Consider the following 20693-nt stretch of genomic DNA (forward strand, 5'->3'; position numbering starts at 1 on the left):
TGGATATCTTTATTAAGTGACAGATCAAAGCTGCAGTCCTAAAGAGATTACCGGTATATATTGTGCCATTATAATGTATACAAATTTCCTAGTTGGTTGCTCTGAGCCATTTTTGCAACGTCATACAATGGTGCCATTTTAAAGACCCACTTCAATGAAAATTGCCTCTTTTGTGTTGACACTGTAGTACTGTAGTAACAGTACTGTGACACTGTAGTAAAACTCCATTCAAGTTTGTGAACGTTAAAATACATCAATCAGTTATGAGGCAAGACTTGATCATCAGATAGTGTTTTGCTATCAAGAGCCTTTTTTTCTGATCTTAGTAAATGATTTCTAAAGAGACTGTTCATAAATGTTCTGTTCAGTATTCTCTTGTATCATATGATCATAATACACTCCTGACAATCACTGTAATCTGCAAACCTAGATAAAGCAGTTGTTGAGATCTTGATCTAGTCACAGTGTATTATTTTATTGGAGGTCATTTGGGTTAAATGGTCCTAAAAACAACCTGATTCTGTCTGACTGTACAAACTGACTCACAGCCCCTAAATGACTGAGGATGGTACCCCCTACCCCACCCCACTAAAACACACACACATTTCAATTGATGAATAAACACTTAGTGTTTTTTGAATTACAGCTTTTCATTAGTTCATTACGTAATGTGTTATTGTCTTGGTGGTGTAAACTACGTGGGGACTTCCCTTTGCTGCAGAGTCACTGAACTCTGTATGATGGCGATTAAACTAGTGCTGGGGAGGGCCGCTGCTAAGTATTTTGTACTGAAGCGATTCTGTAGCATAATGAAAAATAAAAGTCAAAACCAGAAATGCTTTTTCATTTTCAAAATGAAACTGCATTTTTTGACTCTAAATTAAAACGAAACAGTAATCCTTCAAAATGCTTTTTCATTTTCTTCTTCAACACTGCTTATTCTGTCACTTAATTAAAATAATAGAGAAAATGGTATTTGACATTTCATTTTCCAAAAGTTCTCTGGTAAATGTGTAGCAAAATTCATTTAGAAATGTCTAATTTGACAATTAAAATGGATTAACAGAAATGCTTTTTAACTTTCAAAGTGTAACTGCATCAAATGACTCAAAATTAAAATGAAAAATCAATACTTCAAAATGCTTTTTCAATTTCTACTTAAAAACCGCTTATTCTGGGAATTACATCATCCTTTATTTTGTTCTGGACACCACTGGAAACACAAATTCATGTGATGGTTTCTCAGATCGTAGGAGCACTTCTGCCTTCGGGAGCTTCGCGCTCCACTATGTGAAGGCAGCTGCCGGTCCGAAGAAAAAAAGCTTGTCCGCGGTGCGTCCGAAGGAGGACCGCAAAAGGCGGAAATGCTGCTACTTACCGTAGTCCTGAGAAGCTATGTAATATCATCACAAGTTCACAACCAACACAAAACCATCTCCCCTGCCACTAACACACAGCTCCACTGCTCCTAGCATGTGTCTCTTAGCAGCCGGAGAAAGCACTGACGTCATCGCCCCGCCTCCCCACTGGAAATCCTTATTTGAATTGAATAATGCGACAATGTTGGCAGGGTGGATGTTAAAATGAAAATGCAATCCCCTATTTGCATTTTCGTTTTAATTATGACACAGAATAAGCGGTTTTTAAGTAGAAAATGAAAAAGCATTTTGAAGTATTGATTTTTTAATTTAATTTTGAGTCATTTGATGCAGCTACATTTTAACAATGAAAAAGCATTTCTGTTAATCCATTTTAATTGTTAAATTAGACATTTCTAAATTAATTTTGCTACACATTTACCAGAGAACTTTTTGAAAATGAAAGGTCAAATACCATTTTCTTTATCATTTTAATTTAGTGACAGAATAAGCAGTGTTGAACAGGAAAATGAAAGAGGGCAAATATTTTCGAACTATTAAAATTGTTAAAAATAATTTATTTCATTGACTTTCATTTACTTTAATTAATTATGACAGATTCACCTTTGTTTTGTAATTATTATTATTGAAAATATAAATTATTATTATCATTTGACCACACACAGTTGCTCATCTTCTTCAAGTGGGAGCTCTGAGACTGGTTCAGGTTGGGTTTGAGCAGTTGGAGGCTGACTGACAGATGCTGCAGCTGCTGTTTCTAACGATGCTGGTCTTCTTGACTCAGTTCAGAATTTTCAGAAAAATAATTTTGAAAGAGGGGACATAAAGTATTGTTGAATAAGCTTGATAAATATTTTAATGAAATGATTATTTCACTAATATATTTTTTTCCGAAATACTGGGTGAAACACGGTATTCCCCCTTATTCACCGGAGAGACCCGCGAATAGGTCATCGTCTTCCCGAAGAGGCCGGTTTCATTCATCATTTATTCCATCTGGATGATGATCATTCTCCTCGATTATCTTCTTCAGCGTTTCAGGATATTTTCCGGTCGCTACTGAGTGAGCTGATTTCTCCATGCAGGGGCACAAACTTTGCTCAACCCTTGTGCTATCCTATTACCCCACCTTTACATTGATGTGTTATCCCTACCATGGCAAAGGTGGATAAAGGTGAAGACGATATCATGTAATCTACGGACACCAGTGAAGATCACAAATCATTGAAGAAAAAAGGTTCAGCGCACTGTCTTGTGGGGTCTAGATGACCCAACTCCCAATGTTAAAGTGCCAAGGATAGCACAAGGGTTACAGTAGTTCAAGAACTGGTAGAACCGGCTGTTGCTTGGTGTGAAATATTTTTTAGCAGCTGGCGGAGAAGCCGACAGGCCGGCGTGATCTTCCTCTTCGTTCCCCTCCTCAGAAATTCCCTATTACCTCTGGGTGGGGTTTAATTCATTGCGCTCCGCCCACTGTATGCATTTCTTATTTGCATACAGTAACTGATAAAAATACGCAAGTATGTGAAACCGCGATACTAAAACATGAATGACCGGGAAAACATGTATTCCTTTTTCTCTAATTTCTTTTCCCATCTTTTTTGGAATCCTGATTATTAAAGTATGTCTTCTCTACTTCACACACTGTGGCCCTGTCTGCCACAAACTGCGCCGGCACTTTCGTGAAAGTTCAATCCAGTCGGACTGAACCATTTTAAAACACATAAGGGGTGGGGGGCTGCAGAACCTGATGTTTCCAAAACAAAAAATAAAATATCTGTGATTATATATAAATTACTTACTTACTTAAATTATGTTTTCTGTTTTATTATTTCATCATCGTTAGGGGCCTCTGCGAAACCCCTCATCAGTCTGGGTCCCTTGAACCAGCCACCTTCAACCCCCCTTTTTGGCGCTTAGGTGTGTTCATTTGTTTTTGTTAGTTACAGTTCAGGGGGGTATTCCAGGAAGCATGTTTAAACTAGCCTGACTTTAATCCTGAACTCTGGCTGAAATCCGCCTGAACTTGCTTACTCTGGGTATGTCGGTTCCAAAAGACCGGATATGAGTTGGCGTAATTACGCTCGACTTGGTAACCCTGGGTTAATGCACGTGCATGTCAAGTACATAAAGACATTCTCAATAGATCGCCGATTTCCGGAGTCACCATGGAAACGCGTGGAGAAAAAAAGAAAGCGCTATACTTCAGTGAGACGGAGTCTGAGATTAATGACGGCGTATGAAGATTATACGTCCATCAAAAAAGTAACACGGCTGCATCATCAAAAGAAAGAGTTTCTGCTTGTAGTAGAAGAACAGACAAAGTAAACGCACGAGTTTCTGATCTTATTTCCATTTTCACGTGACGCATATATATATATATATATATATATATATATATATATATATATATATATATATATATATAATTTATCCAATTTTGCCAACTTAAATTATTTACCGTAAATTCCGGACTACAAAGCGCACCCGATTACAAGCCGCACCCACCCATTTTCACGTGTTTGACTGCTTTTATACATACACAAACCGCGTCAGAGTACAAGCCGCGCATGTGTTAGGCGATATTGTCATCCTGACAGATCAAGGCCAGCATCCCAGAGTGAGTGGAATTCATTAGCACATTGTGGGTGGTGCCAGCTTTGCCTCTGGCTCACGTATTTGAGTGTATCGACATCTGTCAAACAGCATGGACCTATATTCTGTTCACAAGTTCCTCAGTTATGGTGTTTTTATATCATTTTTTTTTACTTATTGACAATCTAGGTATCACACATAAAATTACAAACAGTAACCATATAATCAACATTACATCCCTCAGTTATAATGAGGAAATTTACATCCGCGATTCCACATTTCCCATGAGTCTTAGGGGCTAAAGGCGGGGCCAATGCCCGGCTCGCCATACTGTTGTACGTGTTTAAGAATGAGCAAGTATCAGCAGTGCATGAAGGGGTGAACGGGTACAGCTCTCCTTCCGCTTGTGTCGCAGCAGCGTTATGGGAGTAACAGGACTGGTTAAAAAACACACCGGTAAAATACAGCAGCGGCGACTGAAAAGCGCGCGCCTCAGCGTGATACGCGCGCCTCAGTGCGGCGCGTGCGGCAGAATTCAGAAGCCTCTGCACTCCGCGGACGCCTCTGCGCTCCGCTCCCGCCCCGCGCGCTCCTTGTCTCCCCTTCTTATCTACTGCGACACCTCTGGCCAGGGCGGCTTCAAGGAGGAGCACTTCGTCCCCATTGTGTAAGGAGCAAATAGTTTCTGTGCAGAGCAATCGGACTTAAAACTGTACGTTTTGTGTATGAGGGGCGGATGCGTTGTTACGTGTGGGAGCCATCAGACTGCCATCGGCCCCGCAGCTCAATCAGCAGGAGAAGATGTCTCCAGCTCACATGGAGGCTGTGAGTTTTTCAAAGCAAAATTCCGCTTTTACGGTTTCCTTAGAAACCGTAAATGGAGTGTAAATTCACTCCATGCGCTGTTCTCTCCGTCACGCAGCAAACCGGCTTTTCCAAACCCGTTGGTGACGGTGGACTTTTTTACGCTGCTTTTAACGATTGCTTTTAACTTGAAAGCTTCATCATATTGTAGCGGCGATCACATGCACGTTGGGTCTAATGGCCCCAAAGGATTCTGGGATGCGGCCGGGCATGCGTGTTTCATTTTGTTGAACCATGACTGAAGTGTCTAAGACCTGAAGTCAAGTCCATGCTGTTTGGCTGCTAAGAGGTGTGTTGAATATAAATGCCTTGTGCTAGAATTCAAACTATTCACTGAGTTCGAAAGTATGTACATGGCGGCCGCCAATTAAATCCATAAATTAGCCGCGTCACTGAATAAGCCGCAAGGCTGTAAGCGCAGGAAAAAAGTAGCGGCTTGTAGTCCGGAAATTACGGTACTTCTATTGGTAAGTAATTGAGTCAAATTTATTCAACCTAATTTCTTACGTCAATAAAACTCAATAATTGTAAATACAACTCAAATTTACATATTTATTTAACTAAATGTCATATTACTCCAATTCAAGTAATCGTTTTTCCATCGTTATGAATTATAATTCTTGAACTCTCATATGTCTAAGTTTGAGCCGGCAGATATACTCATTTTTATAACAATGAAAAGAACAAAACAGTATCAAGTTGGTGCATTCATCTAGGAATTTTCCAACATTGTCAGAATAGTAATTGACTGTAGGGGTGCTATATAAACTCATCATCCTCTCCCTCCCTCTCACTCATGGTGCAGAGACTTGAGCAAATTAGGACAAAATAACTCGGCAAAACACGGTAAAACATAGTAAAACAGCTAAACAACTAAACACATTTGGTCAAAAACCCACACTTAAACCCAAATCCGTCCAGACAGGCAAAGGAAATGGTATCCCACAATCCTTTGCGGTGCCGATCTAACAGCAGCACCAAAGTAACATCTACTTAATTGAATTATTTTGAATGAAAGTAAAATAACAAAAAAAAAAAGATTTTTAATTATCTTACCTGAAGCAAATAATTAAGTTAGATCAAAGTAAAAAAGTTTCTTTTTCCAACATCCATACATGGTCTTATCACCCTCTCACGGTGGAAAAAGTATTATCTGAGCTTCTTCATTCACTAAATCATCTTCAAATGGACACGCCATGCTGCTTCACCTCTCTGTAAACAAACTAAACTTCAACTAAACCTGCTCCGGACCAGGTTATGTTCAGAGCATGAGTTGCCATGGCAACTTGACCTACCCTGAAACATACCGCCATTTCTGGAACCGAAAGCTGAGGTTATCAACTTCCTAAGCCTCAAACTTACCGTGGGAGCTAGCATAACCTGCTTTCTGGAATACCCCCCAGAACAAACTTGAACCCTCACCTTATTTTTTATTTATTTATTTATTTCACCTTGTAGTACTGCCACCAGTCCTGTGCTGACACCAGACACCACGTCGGGGAGCAGCCACTCTTTGATTCGGTAGATCCTCAACCAACCGATGACCGGCAGCAGAGACAGCGCAGCATGTTTGACTCGTTTGACATCACACCTGGAACGACACAATCGCTAAATGACATGGGGTAAAAGGATGGAGAGTCTGAATCTGGCTTAGATTAAGAATCAGGTTGGGAAGTTGTGGGAATCTCAGCTGATTCTACTCATGAACAACAACAACAAAAAACAAATGAAACTCACAAATTAGCAGATCTTTTGGTTTATGCAATCTATTTACAAAAATATATACATTTAAACTAAAGAATTAAAACAAAAACATTTTTCTTTTTTGCCTTAACTTTTTTAAGCAACCTTAAAGAAAGATAGAAAATATTTCTTCAAATAAAGAAAAAACTCCAAACACTCAGTAATGTATCAAATCAAACATACTACTTTATTTTCATGACGTATTACTTATTTACATTTACGTATATATAATGGAGATATTTTTCCTATTTCACAACTGCTTTCTTCTGTATGCCATCAAGTTAACTTTGGAAAAGATCGCACATTATTTTTCATTTTATCTTATTTTGGTATTGGAATTATTTGCTCCTCAATTTCCTGTCCCAGAAATAAAAAGCAAACATGATCCATCAGGCTGTGGACACAGAGACACAACAGAGAAACATCTCTTTTACTTTTCAGCTGTCATTAAATTTTTTCTAGTATAGTAATCATTTTTGGATATTTATGGAAAAGCTACTCATACATTACTGCTAAAAACACAAGGATTAAAGCTGATTGTCAGTTTTTTACCAAAAGAAAAAAACAGACTAACAGGTTATTTCGTCCAAATTTAGCAGCATTCACAACAAAAGATAGTCTTTTGTGTCACTTCAGTGAGAGGTTTTGTTCTTTCATATTGTATCGCTTCAGTTTGTGTGCTGAAGAAGAGCACAGCGACCCCCCCCCCAAATAGAAGGAAACAGTAAACTGAATCTCAGGAACAATGAAATGTTTTCGATTTAGTATCCTGACAAGTTTGCAGGAAGGCAGCTGCCGTTAACACACCGTTCTGCTGTTTCAGGTTCAAAACGTCCCAAAAATAACCGCCAATCTCCTTAAAGCATCACAAAAGCAACTGGTTACAAATAAATCTGCTGCTTTTGAAACTCATCCAAACAAAAACATAGATCTAAATTCACAAGCATCAGGTGCTCCTTACGTGAAGTAAAGCTTCAGGTGGTCAAGCATGGTTTTACGCTGCCTGTAGACCTTTTCGTGCTCTTCTGCAAAGGAGTCCTCTGAGTACAGTGGTCTGGTCACCACGTACTGCCTGGCTCCTGGTCGCATCATCTTGCCTCTGCTGCTCGGAGGACCGCTGCTGCCTTTCTACGTGTCTCTAAGGCACATTAATCACATTAGGTCAGAAAGAGTGTCCTGCCTTGCCTTTGAACGTCACTGTCAAAGATTATTAAAGACAAATTAAAAAAGACCAGATCCTTGAATGTGAGCATTTCACAGAAGTCAGGTTTGTCTTGTTCTACATAGAAGAAACAGGCCTCAAAGACCAACACTAAAAGACTAGAACCCCCCTCTTAAAACTATACACATAAAAAAAAGTAAATGCAATAGTATATCAGATTTTCTTTTTGCCTTATAATTTACTTATTTCATATTCATCCAGTGCCATTCTGCTCATCTGACATACCTGCCTTGGTCCTAATCTGCTCGGATAAACTTTTCCTTCCTGCTGCCTCTGGAGATCAACTGAGACCTCAGACGGTCTTGCCATCAATAAATGTGCCCTCTGCTGCTTATCAGGCCTGTAATTATTAACAGCAATCATGATGAAGTCCCGGTTTCACACAACTGCTGGTTGCCTGACTTATCCTTGACCATTGTTCTTTCTGATATTCCAAAAGTAGAACATTTGGCAGAAGGAGGTGTGGTCAGAGCAGGCGAGTCACGGTGCTGCGAGTTGTTGGTGAGGTGCGGACATGACGCAGGTTTTAAGGGGGAAAATCTTCTTTAGAGTCTAGAAATAAACTGTTTTAAATATGAACCCTTGAGATTTTTTTAGATGTTTAATAAATCAATCAATAGCAGGAGGTAAAATAATCAATGACACACCTGAGAAATATTTTTTGACCATTTACTCAAGTTGGAGAAAGGAGCAGAAATGGAAACCCTTTGATATTGCTAAGTTAAGGAAAGTGCCTGATTCCCATTGCTCAATAATGACAGAGCTGACGTTTGAGGGTAGACCCCCGAGTCACACAAACAGGCCTAATAAACTGATGTAATCTGACTGCTGGGACGATCAGGCTTCAGAGGGCCTATCACAGTGCACAGCATCATTGTTTAATTGGTGACTTAAGAAAGTATCAAATGTTTAGAGTTCTCATTCTCCTGTTAGTGTGCCTATACTGTAGTAATATTGATTCATGAGTAGAGAGTAGCTCACCATTATTTGCTATAAACAGCTGTCTCCTGTCATAGTTTAACCTTCTACTACTGAAGGTTCCTCCAATAAAAACGTGCATCCTCTCCACGGTTAAAATTCTTCATTGTAAATTAGTGTTCACCCACTATATATAGTCCTCTTTGGACACAGTTTAGATAATTTTGCTCTTTTAAAATAATTGGGATAAAAAACAACCATTTGAAGGGGTATTAGGAAATTACTTTTTCTTCATTAGTTTGAGTATTTTATGGGGATTTTTTTGTGCAGCAATTTAGGATTAAAATAATTTTTATGTGTTAAGATGTCTCATTTTTTATTTAAGTGTGAACATGTTTTTTCTAGACAAGCAGAGATGCAGATGAAAAGATTTTCTATAAAAACCTGATTGTCAGTTACACTTCAAACGTAACATTACTGAAACTGAAAGCCCCATCAGCCAAATTCTTAACATCAACTTTACTTTTAAAAGAATCAACTTGTTTTAAACGTATGCATATCTTTGAGTAGGATTGAGGCTCCAATGGTTAAAGTTTGACTTGTTTTCTTTTCAAAACCCTCAAATTCCAGGGAGAAAGACTGACTCATTACTACGGAGCCTCCTCCCCGTGTAAGCAAGATGTGCCGGGTCTGATAGAGGAGAAATTCTGAGAAAAGAAGGATGGTGTTGCAACTTTCAAACACTCAGCTGATAGAAGTGACCAAACATGAACCATAAAACAGTTTGATATACACCATGGGTCCATGTTTGGACCACAGTGGGAGGGACTCAATCTTACCATTCATTCTGATAGTATATCATCTGAAGGCCGGGTAACACAGCCACTACGTAAGTTTTGCGCATATTGCATGGATTAAAATTGGTCATCTACAACTTTATATGACCAATATACATGGAAAAAGTGAGAAGTGATATAACTTCACCGGCTGACACAGGATATATTTTTAAGACAAACAAGCACAAAAAGCTTTTTGTGAAAAACAAGCAACTCCTGTTTCAACTGAAACATCTTGAACATTATTTCAATGTTATCCGTTTTCTCAATTCCATTTCCAGTATTTTGCCTAAATATGGAGAAGCTACAGTTTTTTCCCAGCACCACTTTATTGCTTTGAACTGAACAGTTGCACTCTGCTGGTAAGCTGCTGTTGCACGGCCCAGCAAAGCTCACAGTGAGTGGAAGTAGCTTGCATGTGCATTCATGTAGTTAAGAAATGTTGAAGGAACCCAAATCATCTCATTTTTACAGTCGTGTCCTTGTTAGTGTGAAGGATTGGCACTATTGATAAGGGTAAACATCTCCATGTGGTGTAATCTGTCTAAAGAACTAGCTTTGAGACGTTTAGATACAAGAATGAATAATAACTTTGTTTCAAAAGTCACATTATAAATTTAAAGATTTACCATGAAGACTGAGATCCATAAAAACTGACATCCTGGATTTTTCCATCATGACTAACCTTGAACTACTGTAAAGTTTTCCACTTCTTAATCATCTTAAGCAGTCATTGGATGGACTCCAAGAAAAATCTTATTGCCTTTGCAGGTCGATAGGAAGCGAGCTCTGCGGCTGCTCCTCTTACTTTTAGAAAATAAACCTTCAGAAATGCAGTTTTAATATTAATTTTATACATAAAAAAGAACGCCCCTCTCACCCTTCCGCAGAAGTCCCACAGGATCTTTTTTCTCTCCTTCTCTACCACTTTTGGAGGTGTTTCCAATTTTGATGTTGGGGTTTCCAGTCCATATTCTGCACATGTGTTTCTGTATATTGTTCCAACCTCTTGATTGTCGCGCTCCATGTATGCTTTTCCTGCCAGCCTTTACAGCCTGCAGTTATGTGCTGGATTGGTTCGGCGCCTCTTTGAACAGCCTACACCTTGGGTCTTGTCTGCTGTGGTAGATCTGAGCCTCTATCGCTCTGGTGCTCTAGATTTGAGCCTCTATCGCTCTGGTGCTCAGGGCTTGTTCCTGAGCTGCCAGGATGAGTGGCTCAGTGCTGTCATGTAGGCCAGCACTTTTCTAGACATTGGTGGGACTTGTTGATATCAGCCACTTCAGTTATGGTCCGGTGGTACATCCCATGCAGGGGTTTTTCCTCCCATGCGGATCTGTCCTCCAGCACTGCATCCTCTGCTCTCCATTGCCTGAGACTGAGCACACTGTCAGTTGGGGCCTTGAGCTTGCATGTTTTCTCGTGGATAGTGGCTTCCACGCTCACTAGTCCTCGGCCTCCTTCCTTGCAGCTAGCATACAGTCTAAGGGTGCTGGATTTGGGATGGAACCCTTCACGTACGGTAAGGAGCATTTGTGTCTTATCATCTGTAGTCTGTATCTCTTCCTTTGGCCATCTTATTATTCCTGCAGGGTATCTGATAACTGGCAGTGCGTAGCTGTTTATTGCCCGGGTCTTGTTCTTCCCATTGAGCTGGCTTCTCAGGACTTGCTTTACTCGTTGGAGGTACTTAACTGTTCAGCTTTCCTTGTTGCCTGCTCCAGGATGCCATTTGCCTGTGGAATTCCAAGGGACTTGTAACTGTCCTCAATGTCTGCTATTGTTCTTTCTGGGAGTGAGATCCCTCCTGTTTGGACTACCTTGCCTGTCTTTGTCACCATCCGACTACATTTCTCGAGCCTGAATGACATCCCAATGTCAGTACTGTAGATCCTGGTGGTGTGGATCAGGGAGTCAATGTCACGCTTGCTCTTAGCATATAGCTTGATGTCATCCATTTAGGTGATTGATGTTGGCCATTTCACATTTCTGAGTCGGTATCCATGGGCAGTCTTGTTGATTATTTGGCTGAGGGGGTTTAGGCCAATGCAGAACAGCAGTGGGGACAGAGCATCACCTTGGTATATCCCACATTTGATGGACACTTGTGCAAATGGCCTTTCATTAGCTTCAAGGGTGATTTTCCACAGCTTCATCGAGTTTCCTATGAAGGCTCTTAGAGTCTTCTTAATGTTGTACAGCTGTGCACAGGTTGGTGTGTCATGTTCTGCAGTCTTGAGCGACTGTTCTGTCAACCAGGAGTTGGTGTTTGGCTCCTCTGGAGTCTCTACCAATGCCCTTCTGTGTGTTGCTCATGTATTGATCCATGTGCCTAATTATCTTGGTTGCAATGATGCCTGACATGAGCTTCCATGTTGTGGAGAGACAGGTTATTGTCAGACAGTTAGATGGCCCCCTTTGAGGATCCTTTGAGGATCCAAATGGATCAGGATCGTTCGCCCTTAAGTTAGCAATTAGGGGTGGGTCCCATCTCTTAGCAGCTGGTTCTTTGTTCTGGTTCATATATATATATATATATATATATATATATAAATAAATAAAGATATATATATATATATATATATATATATATATATATATATATATATATATACATACATACATACATACATACATACATACATACATACATACATACATACATACATACATACATACATACATACATACATACATACATACATATATACACTGACAATAATCTGATTTTGAGTCACCAAAAGGTTCAGAATTTTATTTTTGAAACCTATCTGGAAATAAAGCTTCACAAAATGCTCCACATCTTTCATTTTCAAGCTAGGCTCTGATAAACAGACAGCTTTGGTGTTTTTTCCACGTTAATCTATGACTTTTTTGTCGTAAATTTACGACATAAAAGTTTGTAAACTGGCCGTGAAACTGGAGATGCAGATTTAACCCTTGTGCTATCCTAGGCACTTTAACGTTGGGAGTTGGGTCATATTCTAGACCCACTAGACAGTGCGCTGAACCTTTTTTCTTCACTGATTTGTGATCTTCACTGGTGTCCATGGATTACATGAAATCTTTCCACCTTTATCCACCTTTGTCATGGTAGGGAGAACACATCAATCCAAGGGTGGGGTCATCTAAGATAGCACAAGGGTTACATGGAGACCCCGTTCAGACTGTTGAAGTATTGAGGATGGACATTTCAATGACTGATTACATGTTTTTGTTCAATTCAATCATGTTTATTTCCATGTTTAGCATTTGAATCAGTCTTCTTTTATTGACACATATGACCAGATTATTGGTCATAAATTCTTACAGGAAGGCATAAAAATCATGTAAATACTAGTAAAATTCACAAAGCTGTCAGATGATGTTTATTTGCTGGATTTTAACATTTTGCGCCCCATAGATAAGAGTGTCTGGTGTTTTTAGATTTGTACCTTTTTATCCAATGGCTATCTGTCACACAGCCACCACGGAAGAAGTACGAACAAACCATGCAAAGGACATGTAAACCCGCGCTTGAATGAATTTCTTCTATTTAACATTCAGAGCACTGAGCAGAAATCACATCGTCTCAGCACCACAGTCAGCTCCAACCGCGAGCCCTCGTGATACTTTGTTTTAATTAAACAGACAGATTCCCCTGATCCGCACCAGTCCTTCGTCAAGGCGGTATCACATATGTCCAATCTGCGAGTTGTAGCCCCTGCCTCGGCGGTCAAGCCGCAGCTGGGTCAGTACGCATCTGTGCCCGCCATAACCAGAAGCCATCTGCTACTCGACATCCTCCCAGTTTATAATCATTTTAGAAATCAGCCTTTTCTCTATTTTACAGATATTAAAACTATTTAAAGTCTGTGTGTGATCATTTATAAACAACTTCACATAAGGGCCATTGAACCCAACATAATCAGTCTATTTATTTTATTTTAAGGTGACAGAGTGGGACAAGATTAGACAAGATGAGACAGAAAATCACAGACTAGTGTGTCAAAGAGAAAGGCTTTAAAAGCAGCAGGTGGTTTCTTTGACTGCAGCCGCACATATTGGCTGTGAGAGGAAACCTGAAAACCAAGGAGGGATTCAAACAAAACACAACTTGAAAAGGTATAAGTGGACACCAAATACTAAAGTACAGATCCTTTCCAAAAATTATTAGAAAATACTGAAAAAGTGTGATCATTTCCATCATTCCATTTAAAAATTAAACTGTCAGAATCCAGATTCAGGGCCCAATGTTTAACTAGTATTTAATTACAGGGTTGATTTGATGTGATCACAATCTCTGTCTTTATCTTTTTGCAAAAATTGAGAAGTAAAAGGAGATGTCTGCACAGTGTCTAATGTTTTTGTGTGTTTTATGAGCTGGAACCCCAATGTCTGTCAAAATAAATTCTTTCATTTATTCCTCTTCTAAACCGTTTTTGTGCCTTTTGGGATCACAGGGCTACCAAAGCCCAGTGGCAGACCATGCATTACACACCCGGGCCTTCAGTGGTGCTACATCTGAATCAGTAGCCACAATAAATGCCTCTAAATAAAACTAATAAACAAAACAGTAAACAAATCTCGTTTTACAACTACAGCCAGCAAAGAACATTGAAAACAACCACATAAATTTGGAATATTATTTAATATGATATTTATCATTTCACTCATCAGAAAATTGAATAATTTGAAGACAAAATCCACCCTCCTCTCTTTCCTCAAAAACAGTTTGATCACCCTGTCATGTAGATTATCGTGCTTCACTTCCGTCAAGAAGTCGTTTTCTTTTGTAATCAAGGCCAGTGCTGAGAGCCGAGTCTGCCCCCGTGTCCGATGGAGCGCCAAACACACAAATCTGTACAGTTGCTCATGGTCTCACACATATTTTTCTGATGAAAGAAGTCAAGGAATCAGAGGAACATTTTCCTGCTTAATCCTCCATAGAGTACATTACAGTCAGCTCTGTTCTTAACTGATACAGATCAAAAAGTGCTCCACAAGGCAAACTGGGCAAGACTGCATGTGTCTCCCCGAAACTTCAGTCCAATCAGAAGGTCTGAATACTGTGATGTTGCCTAAGCATGCAAGAAGGCCCTGCTGTCACAGACTCAAAATCTGATTGGTTGAAAGAAATGAATGACCGAGATTGATTTTGCATCACAGGACCTTCAGAACGGATGGTAAAGGCCCTTACCTTGCCTGGCAACAGGGGACGCTGAACTGCAAGTGGTAAAAGGCTCCAATGTGAAAATATATCTGTCTGGAAGCAGCATAACCATCATAAACACAATAAAAGGGAATGGACAGACCATTTGGAATGATTTAATGAGTATGCATGGTCAAAATATAGTTAACACATGATTCAGATATCTTTTAGGCCTTCAGAGAGGGCTTGAAGGTCCTGTAGGCCCACCACCGCTTGAGGCTACTTGTGGGCGAAGGCAGGGGACATCCTAGGCAGGTCACCAGTCCGTTGCAGGGCAATAAACAAATAAATACCTGAATACCTGAAATCAATTAAATATTCGGCCCTGAATCTATGTTCTATGAGAGTTTTTTTTTTTAATGATGGAATAATTACACTTTTCCATGACATACTATTTTTTTGGAAATGGTCTAGATTGAATCTTCAAAACTTATCAAGGAAATATGTCTTATTGAAAAAAAAGAGCAAGAGCAATGACATTTATATAGAATATAATATACATTTAAATAGAAAAGTACAAAAAGAATAACGGATGAGAAAAAAAGATTGCTTTGTGGAACAACAACTGGAAGATAAGCCATCAGTCCATGCAGACTCCTGAAAGAGACCCTTTCTGACCACTGTACCAGGGCCTGTGCTCACTTCACTCTCCTGTGAAGCTCAGTGAAAGTCAATCTTCATTTAAAAAAATCTAATTCTAGAATTTTGGTGGTGTTTTCATCATAGAAACAATTGCACAAAAAGCAACATAGTAATATACGGTACTATAGGTAGAAACCAAACTTTAGGTTAACATGACATTCTCTGATGTTAAAGAAATTTTGCATTCCCAATGAAGACTGTGGATGGTACTTGCTTGAATGTGTGCAATTTAGTCTTGCAATTTAGAGCCTGGTGCACCTCGCCTTCAACCGTCACCATATTGGTATAAGCTCCAGCAAGCCTGTGACACTGAACAGGAATAAGCAAGTGTAGAAATGGGTGGATGGATTCAGAGCCCGCATTATGGATTTGTCAAAACCTACAGATGCAGAGAAGACCCTTAATAGCTCACCAGTATTAAAATCTTCTCTGTGTCTATGGGAAAAATCTTTTATGAGTTCTACTTCAAGCTAACTTAAACTATGATGAAGGGTTGCACTTCCTTCAGTTAAAACTAAATTATTCAAATAACTTTTTTTATCAATAAAAATACTGTATAGACATTAGATCTATTGTACATTGTCTTTGAAGAACAAATGGATGTTAGTTGTTTGGATTAAGGAAAAAATTAGGAAGCAACCCTAATGGTTTGACTTCAAAACGTTCAAACTTTCAACTCATCAATGCAATAAGCTGCAGAAAGTCTGACAGGAGAAAACCAACGAGACCATTTAGAGTTGAAGATCTCATAACAAATGCAACACAGTAATATGAGAAAATTATTGAAGGGATGAATAAAGATAATCGTAAAAAATACAGAATTTCCAGAGCTGATAAAAATAAAAAAACTTTACTATGTTTTTTAGCACAAACATCTTTGTGTAGTCTTATTAAAAATGAGTAAAGTTACTCTTATTGAAGCGGATTGGTCCTTCCCGTATCTGTGGGAGCGCTCATATTTCAAAGAGGGCACTGACCAAGTTACAAAAGTGTGGGTTTACGGTTCAAACCTTATCTTGGGCTTGATGTAAGTGGGAGAGAACATCAGGCATGTGAGCATATTTGCTCCTGTGACTAATAGTACCAACCAGGCAGTGCTCCTGCACGGGAGATGTTGCAATCACTTTTGAAGTCCAAGCAAACAATGCTCTGCCATTTGCTGAACAAGGTTAAGCCTTTTTTCTCTTTGGGAAAGACCATTCATTATTCATGAGTTTAAGGAGCTCCGTGGTGTCTGTAATGTGCTGAGCCTCCCTGATGCTTTTCTGAAAATTAGAAAATACTACATGCAAACATTGCAAACATTGCAACCAGTCCCAATCTCACCTTCCATCAAGAAAGATTAACTTTCTACAGAAAACAAAGCTATCTAAATTTGAGCTCACCTCACATGAAGTAAAAAAAAAAAAAAAGGTTGACGTCAAGGATCCAGGCCTCGAGGGCTGGTGTCCTACATGTTTCCAAACCACCTGCCATGAAAGCTCCTTAGTGGCTAAACACATCTGATCAAGGTAATCACTAGCAAATAGGGTAGGGTTTTTGGAAAACCAGGAAAACACCCTCGAGGCCTGGACTTGGGGACCCCTGGTTTATGTGTTCAGATGAGTCACAACACTGTGATCAGGTAGGTTACAATACTGAGAACCATCAAAATGGCTTGATCCACATCAGACTCTGTCATCCACGTCTTTATGGACCTTGCTTTGTGCACTGGTTCACTGTCATGTTGGAAGAGGAAGGGGTCCGCACCAAAGTGTTCCTACAAGGTTGGGAGCATGGAATTGTCCTAAAGGGTTTGGTGTCCTGATGCATTCAGAGTTCCTTTCACTGGAACAAAGGGGCCAAGCCCAAGTCCTGAAAAACAAGCCCACACCATAATTCCTCCTCCACCAAATTTCACACTCGGCACAATGCAGTCCCAAATGTACTGTTCTGGCAACCTCCAAACCCAGACTTGTCCATCAGATTGCTAGATGGAAAAGTGTGAATCATCACTCCAGAGAAGGCGTCTCCACTGCTCTAGAGTCCAGTGGCGGCGTGCTTTGCACCACTGCATTTGGACGGGTGAGCTAATACTTTTGGTAAAATAGCGTAAATGCAGAAAAAGCAGATGGAGTTGGTTTGTATGGTTGGAGATGATTAAACTTTAAATCCCATAAACAAAATTGACTTTAACCCGTGCTTGCGAACATTTACGTGACCTGAATCTGCTATATTAAAAAATCTAACGAACAAAATCTTGTCCCTTTGCTTTTCTCTGACTGTTTTACAAATCACAAAGTAATATACAGTTCGACATGGGGAACCAGAACCATTCAAGCATGTAAAAAGGGAATTTAAAAAAGTAAAGTGAATCCTAAAATGTGCATGCAGAGAATCAAATCTGAGACATGTCCTGTTTCCATAAAATGAATGGGTTCTCACAGCCCCGGAGTACAGTTGGGAGAAGAGCACTGCAGTTATCTGTCCCTGTGGAGGCAAAGGAGTGTATTGTTGCTTAAGTATGTTGCTTGGACAGAATGCCCTTGACTTTGGCCAAATTTCAGTCAAAAGTGACGTAACAACATTGATGTGTTGTTGCAACGATCTCCCGTTTATTGAAAAGAGTTAACATCTTCTAAAGAAAAAGGTTTGGGACTAAACATAAAACAAAGTAGAACAGTAGTACAGTAACTAGATAATTCTACATTTATTAGAACTAAAAGGAGAAATCCATTTTTAAACTATTAAAAACGGTACGTTGAGCAACAGCTGAAATATTTTAAATACAAACTAAATCTTATTTTTGATTACAGTTTACTATTCCAGTTTTTTTAATTTAATTTTCTTTGCTTTTGCATTGCTCCTCATTAATAAAGTGTCTGTACATTTCAGACACAGTGAGGTGACTGATGCTTGTCATTAGAGGCCTGTGACACAGACTTTAGAACAGCTTTTAAAATTCAACTTGTTTGTTTTTCATTTCAGAAGATAGTTCACCAGCTGCTGAGCTGGTCCCACAACAATGAAAATGTTGAAGTATTAAGTATAACCAATAAGTAGTATTTACATTGACTTTTTTAGTAATGTAGTTTGGTATTACTGTTATTTACATCAATTTATGGGCAGCTAGACAACACAGATCCATGAGAGGATAACTGTGTCAGGAAGCGGGAGTATAGGACCAAAAATGCAGGAGACCAGGCTTGGGACAGAAAAAATAGAAACGTATATGCACTTAGGATTATCAAGACAGCTGTGGATGATTGATGAACAAAACCTGGTGGGAGTATAAAAAGACTGACCAAAACTTGAAAACACAAGAAAACTAAGGAAACATCACTAAAAATTAAAATAATTCGTCCAGCTTGCAGAAAGCAGAACTTGTGGGTGATTACAAAAGTAATATGTTACTGCAGATTCCAGACAATAAAGGTGACAGGTGTGAAAAGATCTAAAGAGAAAGGGATGAAATGTTTTAAACTTTTCCTTCAAACCCCTAAGCACAGATATTTTATTGATTAAACCGCAGTTGCCTTCTCTTAATGAACAAAAGGCAGACTACTTCTTGACACAACGGTATAGATAGATTCTGAAAGTATTTATAGGCTGATAAAGGCTTTGTAAATGTTTAACCAACCTGTCCTGAAATAAAGATTGTTAGAGAATATCTGATGAAGATGACTCCTGAAGAACTGGGATGATCAGGGCGTGTGATCCAGTTCTTTTATCAATCAAGTGCAAGATTGATCCTTCCTTTTTTCACTTTAGTGTTTTTGTTCTTTGTTTGAATCCGTTTTAGTTGTTGTTGTTTAAATTACCTAATCCATATCTGGTCACATTTATTATCCCTCAGTTTAAGAAAGCTTATAGCTGCAGTTGTAAAGTCTCTGTTTTTGTTCCTTTTTCAAATTTTTTCGTACAAATCACAAGTCTTGTGATGTCTGTGCTGTTTCACCTTTTCTAATGTTGAAATTTTAGTATTGTTTTCTGAACCCACTTGGTCCCGTTTTGGGTCCTGGGGTCGCTGGACCTACCCAGTGACTGAGTTGGGAGAAGGTGGGGTACAACCTGAACAGGTTGCCAGTTCAGCAAAGGGCCACACAGATACAAACACACACTTTACACCTAATTTCACACCCCATTTAGAGTCACTAGTGACCCTATGAAACAAGTTTTTAGTCTGTGGGAGAAAACTGGTGAAAGCCCACGCATGCATGAGGAAGTCCACACACAAAAGTCCCACTGGGTTTTGAACCAGGACCTTCTTGCTGTGATGGGAGAGGACCAACCATGACACCATGCCGCACCGTCTTTGAGTTAATATTTGTAATATGTCAAGGCTTCTGCCAACAACTTTCCAGCTCCAGAACTTCCACATCTTTTTTCTAAACTCCAGCAGCAAACATTTTCTCTGCGACATTGACACAAAACAAAAGCAGCGGTCATGGATGTTTGACAATGTCTCACAGTTTAGAATGCACAAGTCATTAGTTCCATTACTTTATCAGCAAAGCTTCTGTAAACCTCCTCTGTCACTCAGTGAACACATGCATGAGTACTGCATGTTCATGTTAAACCAACACCGCAGTTATTTGACCTTTCACCCCCCCCCCAACATCGACTTATGAGCCAGATTTAGGCCAGCTTTGTGGATTTTTTGTCATGATCAGAACACGAGATGGACCCAGATGCTGAAAACCGGAAGGAGGAGACAGGTAAGTGGTAGGTAAGTAGAAAGTTTTATTTTTGCTGGTCCAGGAAGTGTTGTGCGTAAGCGTGGCTGGAGACGCTGGAGAAGCCTAGTCCGAGACTGGAGCTGAGATCCTGGTGGGGCTCTATGGCGAACCTGAGTGAAGCTCAGAAGCGTGGCTGGAGATCTTGGCGAGTGGCGTGGCTGGAGTTATTTTTATTTTATTTTATTTATTTTTTACTTGTACTGTCCAACAGCTGGGCAGGCAGATGAGAGCTGACGGCCTCTTGTGTTGGACATATTTTACTTTAACAAGAGGGGTTATTAATCTTCAGACAAACCAAAGGTATGTCTGAATAAACCCCTTTTGTAATTGAGGCCAAACTTTATTAATTTCAATCATGTTTGAAAATCTTTGGTGTTGGACCGGACGGAAAAGGAAAGAAAGGAAGAAGAGAGAGGGATGTTAGAGAGGGGGGGGGGGGGGGGGGGTAAGAGGGTTATAATAGGAGGGGGGGGGGATTAGACCATGAAGCAGCATAAAGCAACAAGTTTACTAGTTGTTCATCATTACGGTAAGGTTCAAATGTAGTACAAAAAAGGGCGGGGCCTGTCCACACACACACTCAAA

The 20693-nt window shown here is 39.6% G+C and overlaps 1 protein-coding gene across 1 annotated transcript in view; it reads right to left on the minus strand.

The window, feature by feature from the left end:
• Window positions 1-8233, minus strand: part of LOC101169253 (chloride anion exchanger) — a 35672-nt gene extending 27439 nt beyond the window's left edge. Inside the window, exons 1-3 of the mRNA XM_023952515.2 lie at window positions 8029-8233; window positions 7543-7719; window positions 6290-6429 (exon numbers count right to left, since the gene is read on the minus strand). Coding sequence (XP_023808283.1) covers window positions 6290-6429; window positions 7543-7673 — 271 coding nt within the window. The 5' untranslated portion in view covers window positions 7674-7719; window positions 8029-8233. The remainder of the gene's footprint in view (window positions 1-6289; window positions 6430-7542; window positions 7720-8028) is intronic.
• Window positions 8234-20693: the final 12460 nt, after the last annotated feature.

This window comes from Oryzias latipes, chromosome 23 (genome assembly GCF_053564925.1).
Source record: "Oryzias latipes strain Hd-rR chromosome 23, Olatipes_Hd-rR_3.1".
In the NCBI taxonomy this organism is placed as follows: Eukaryota; Metazoa; Chordata; class Actinopteri; order Beloniformes; family Adrianichthyidae; genus Oryzias; species Oryzias latipes.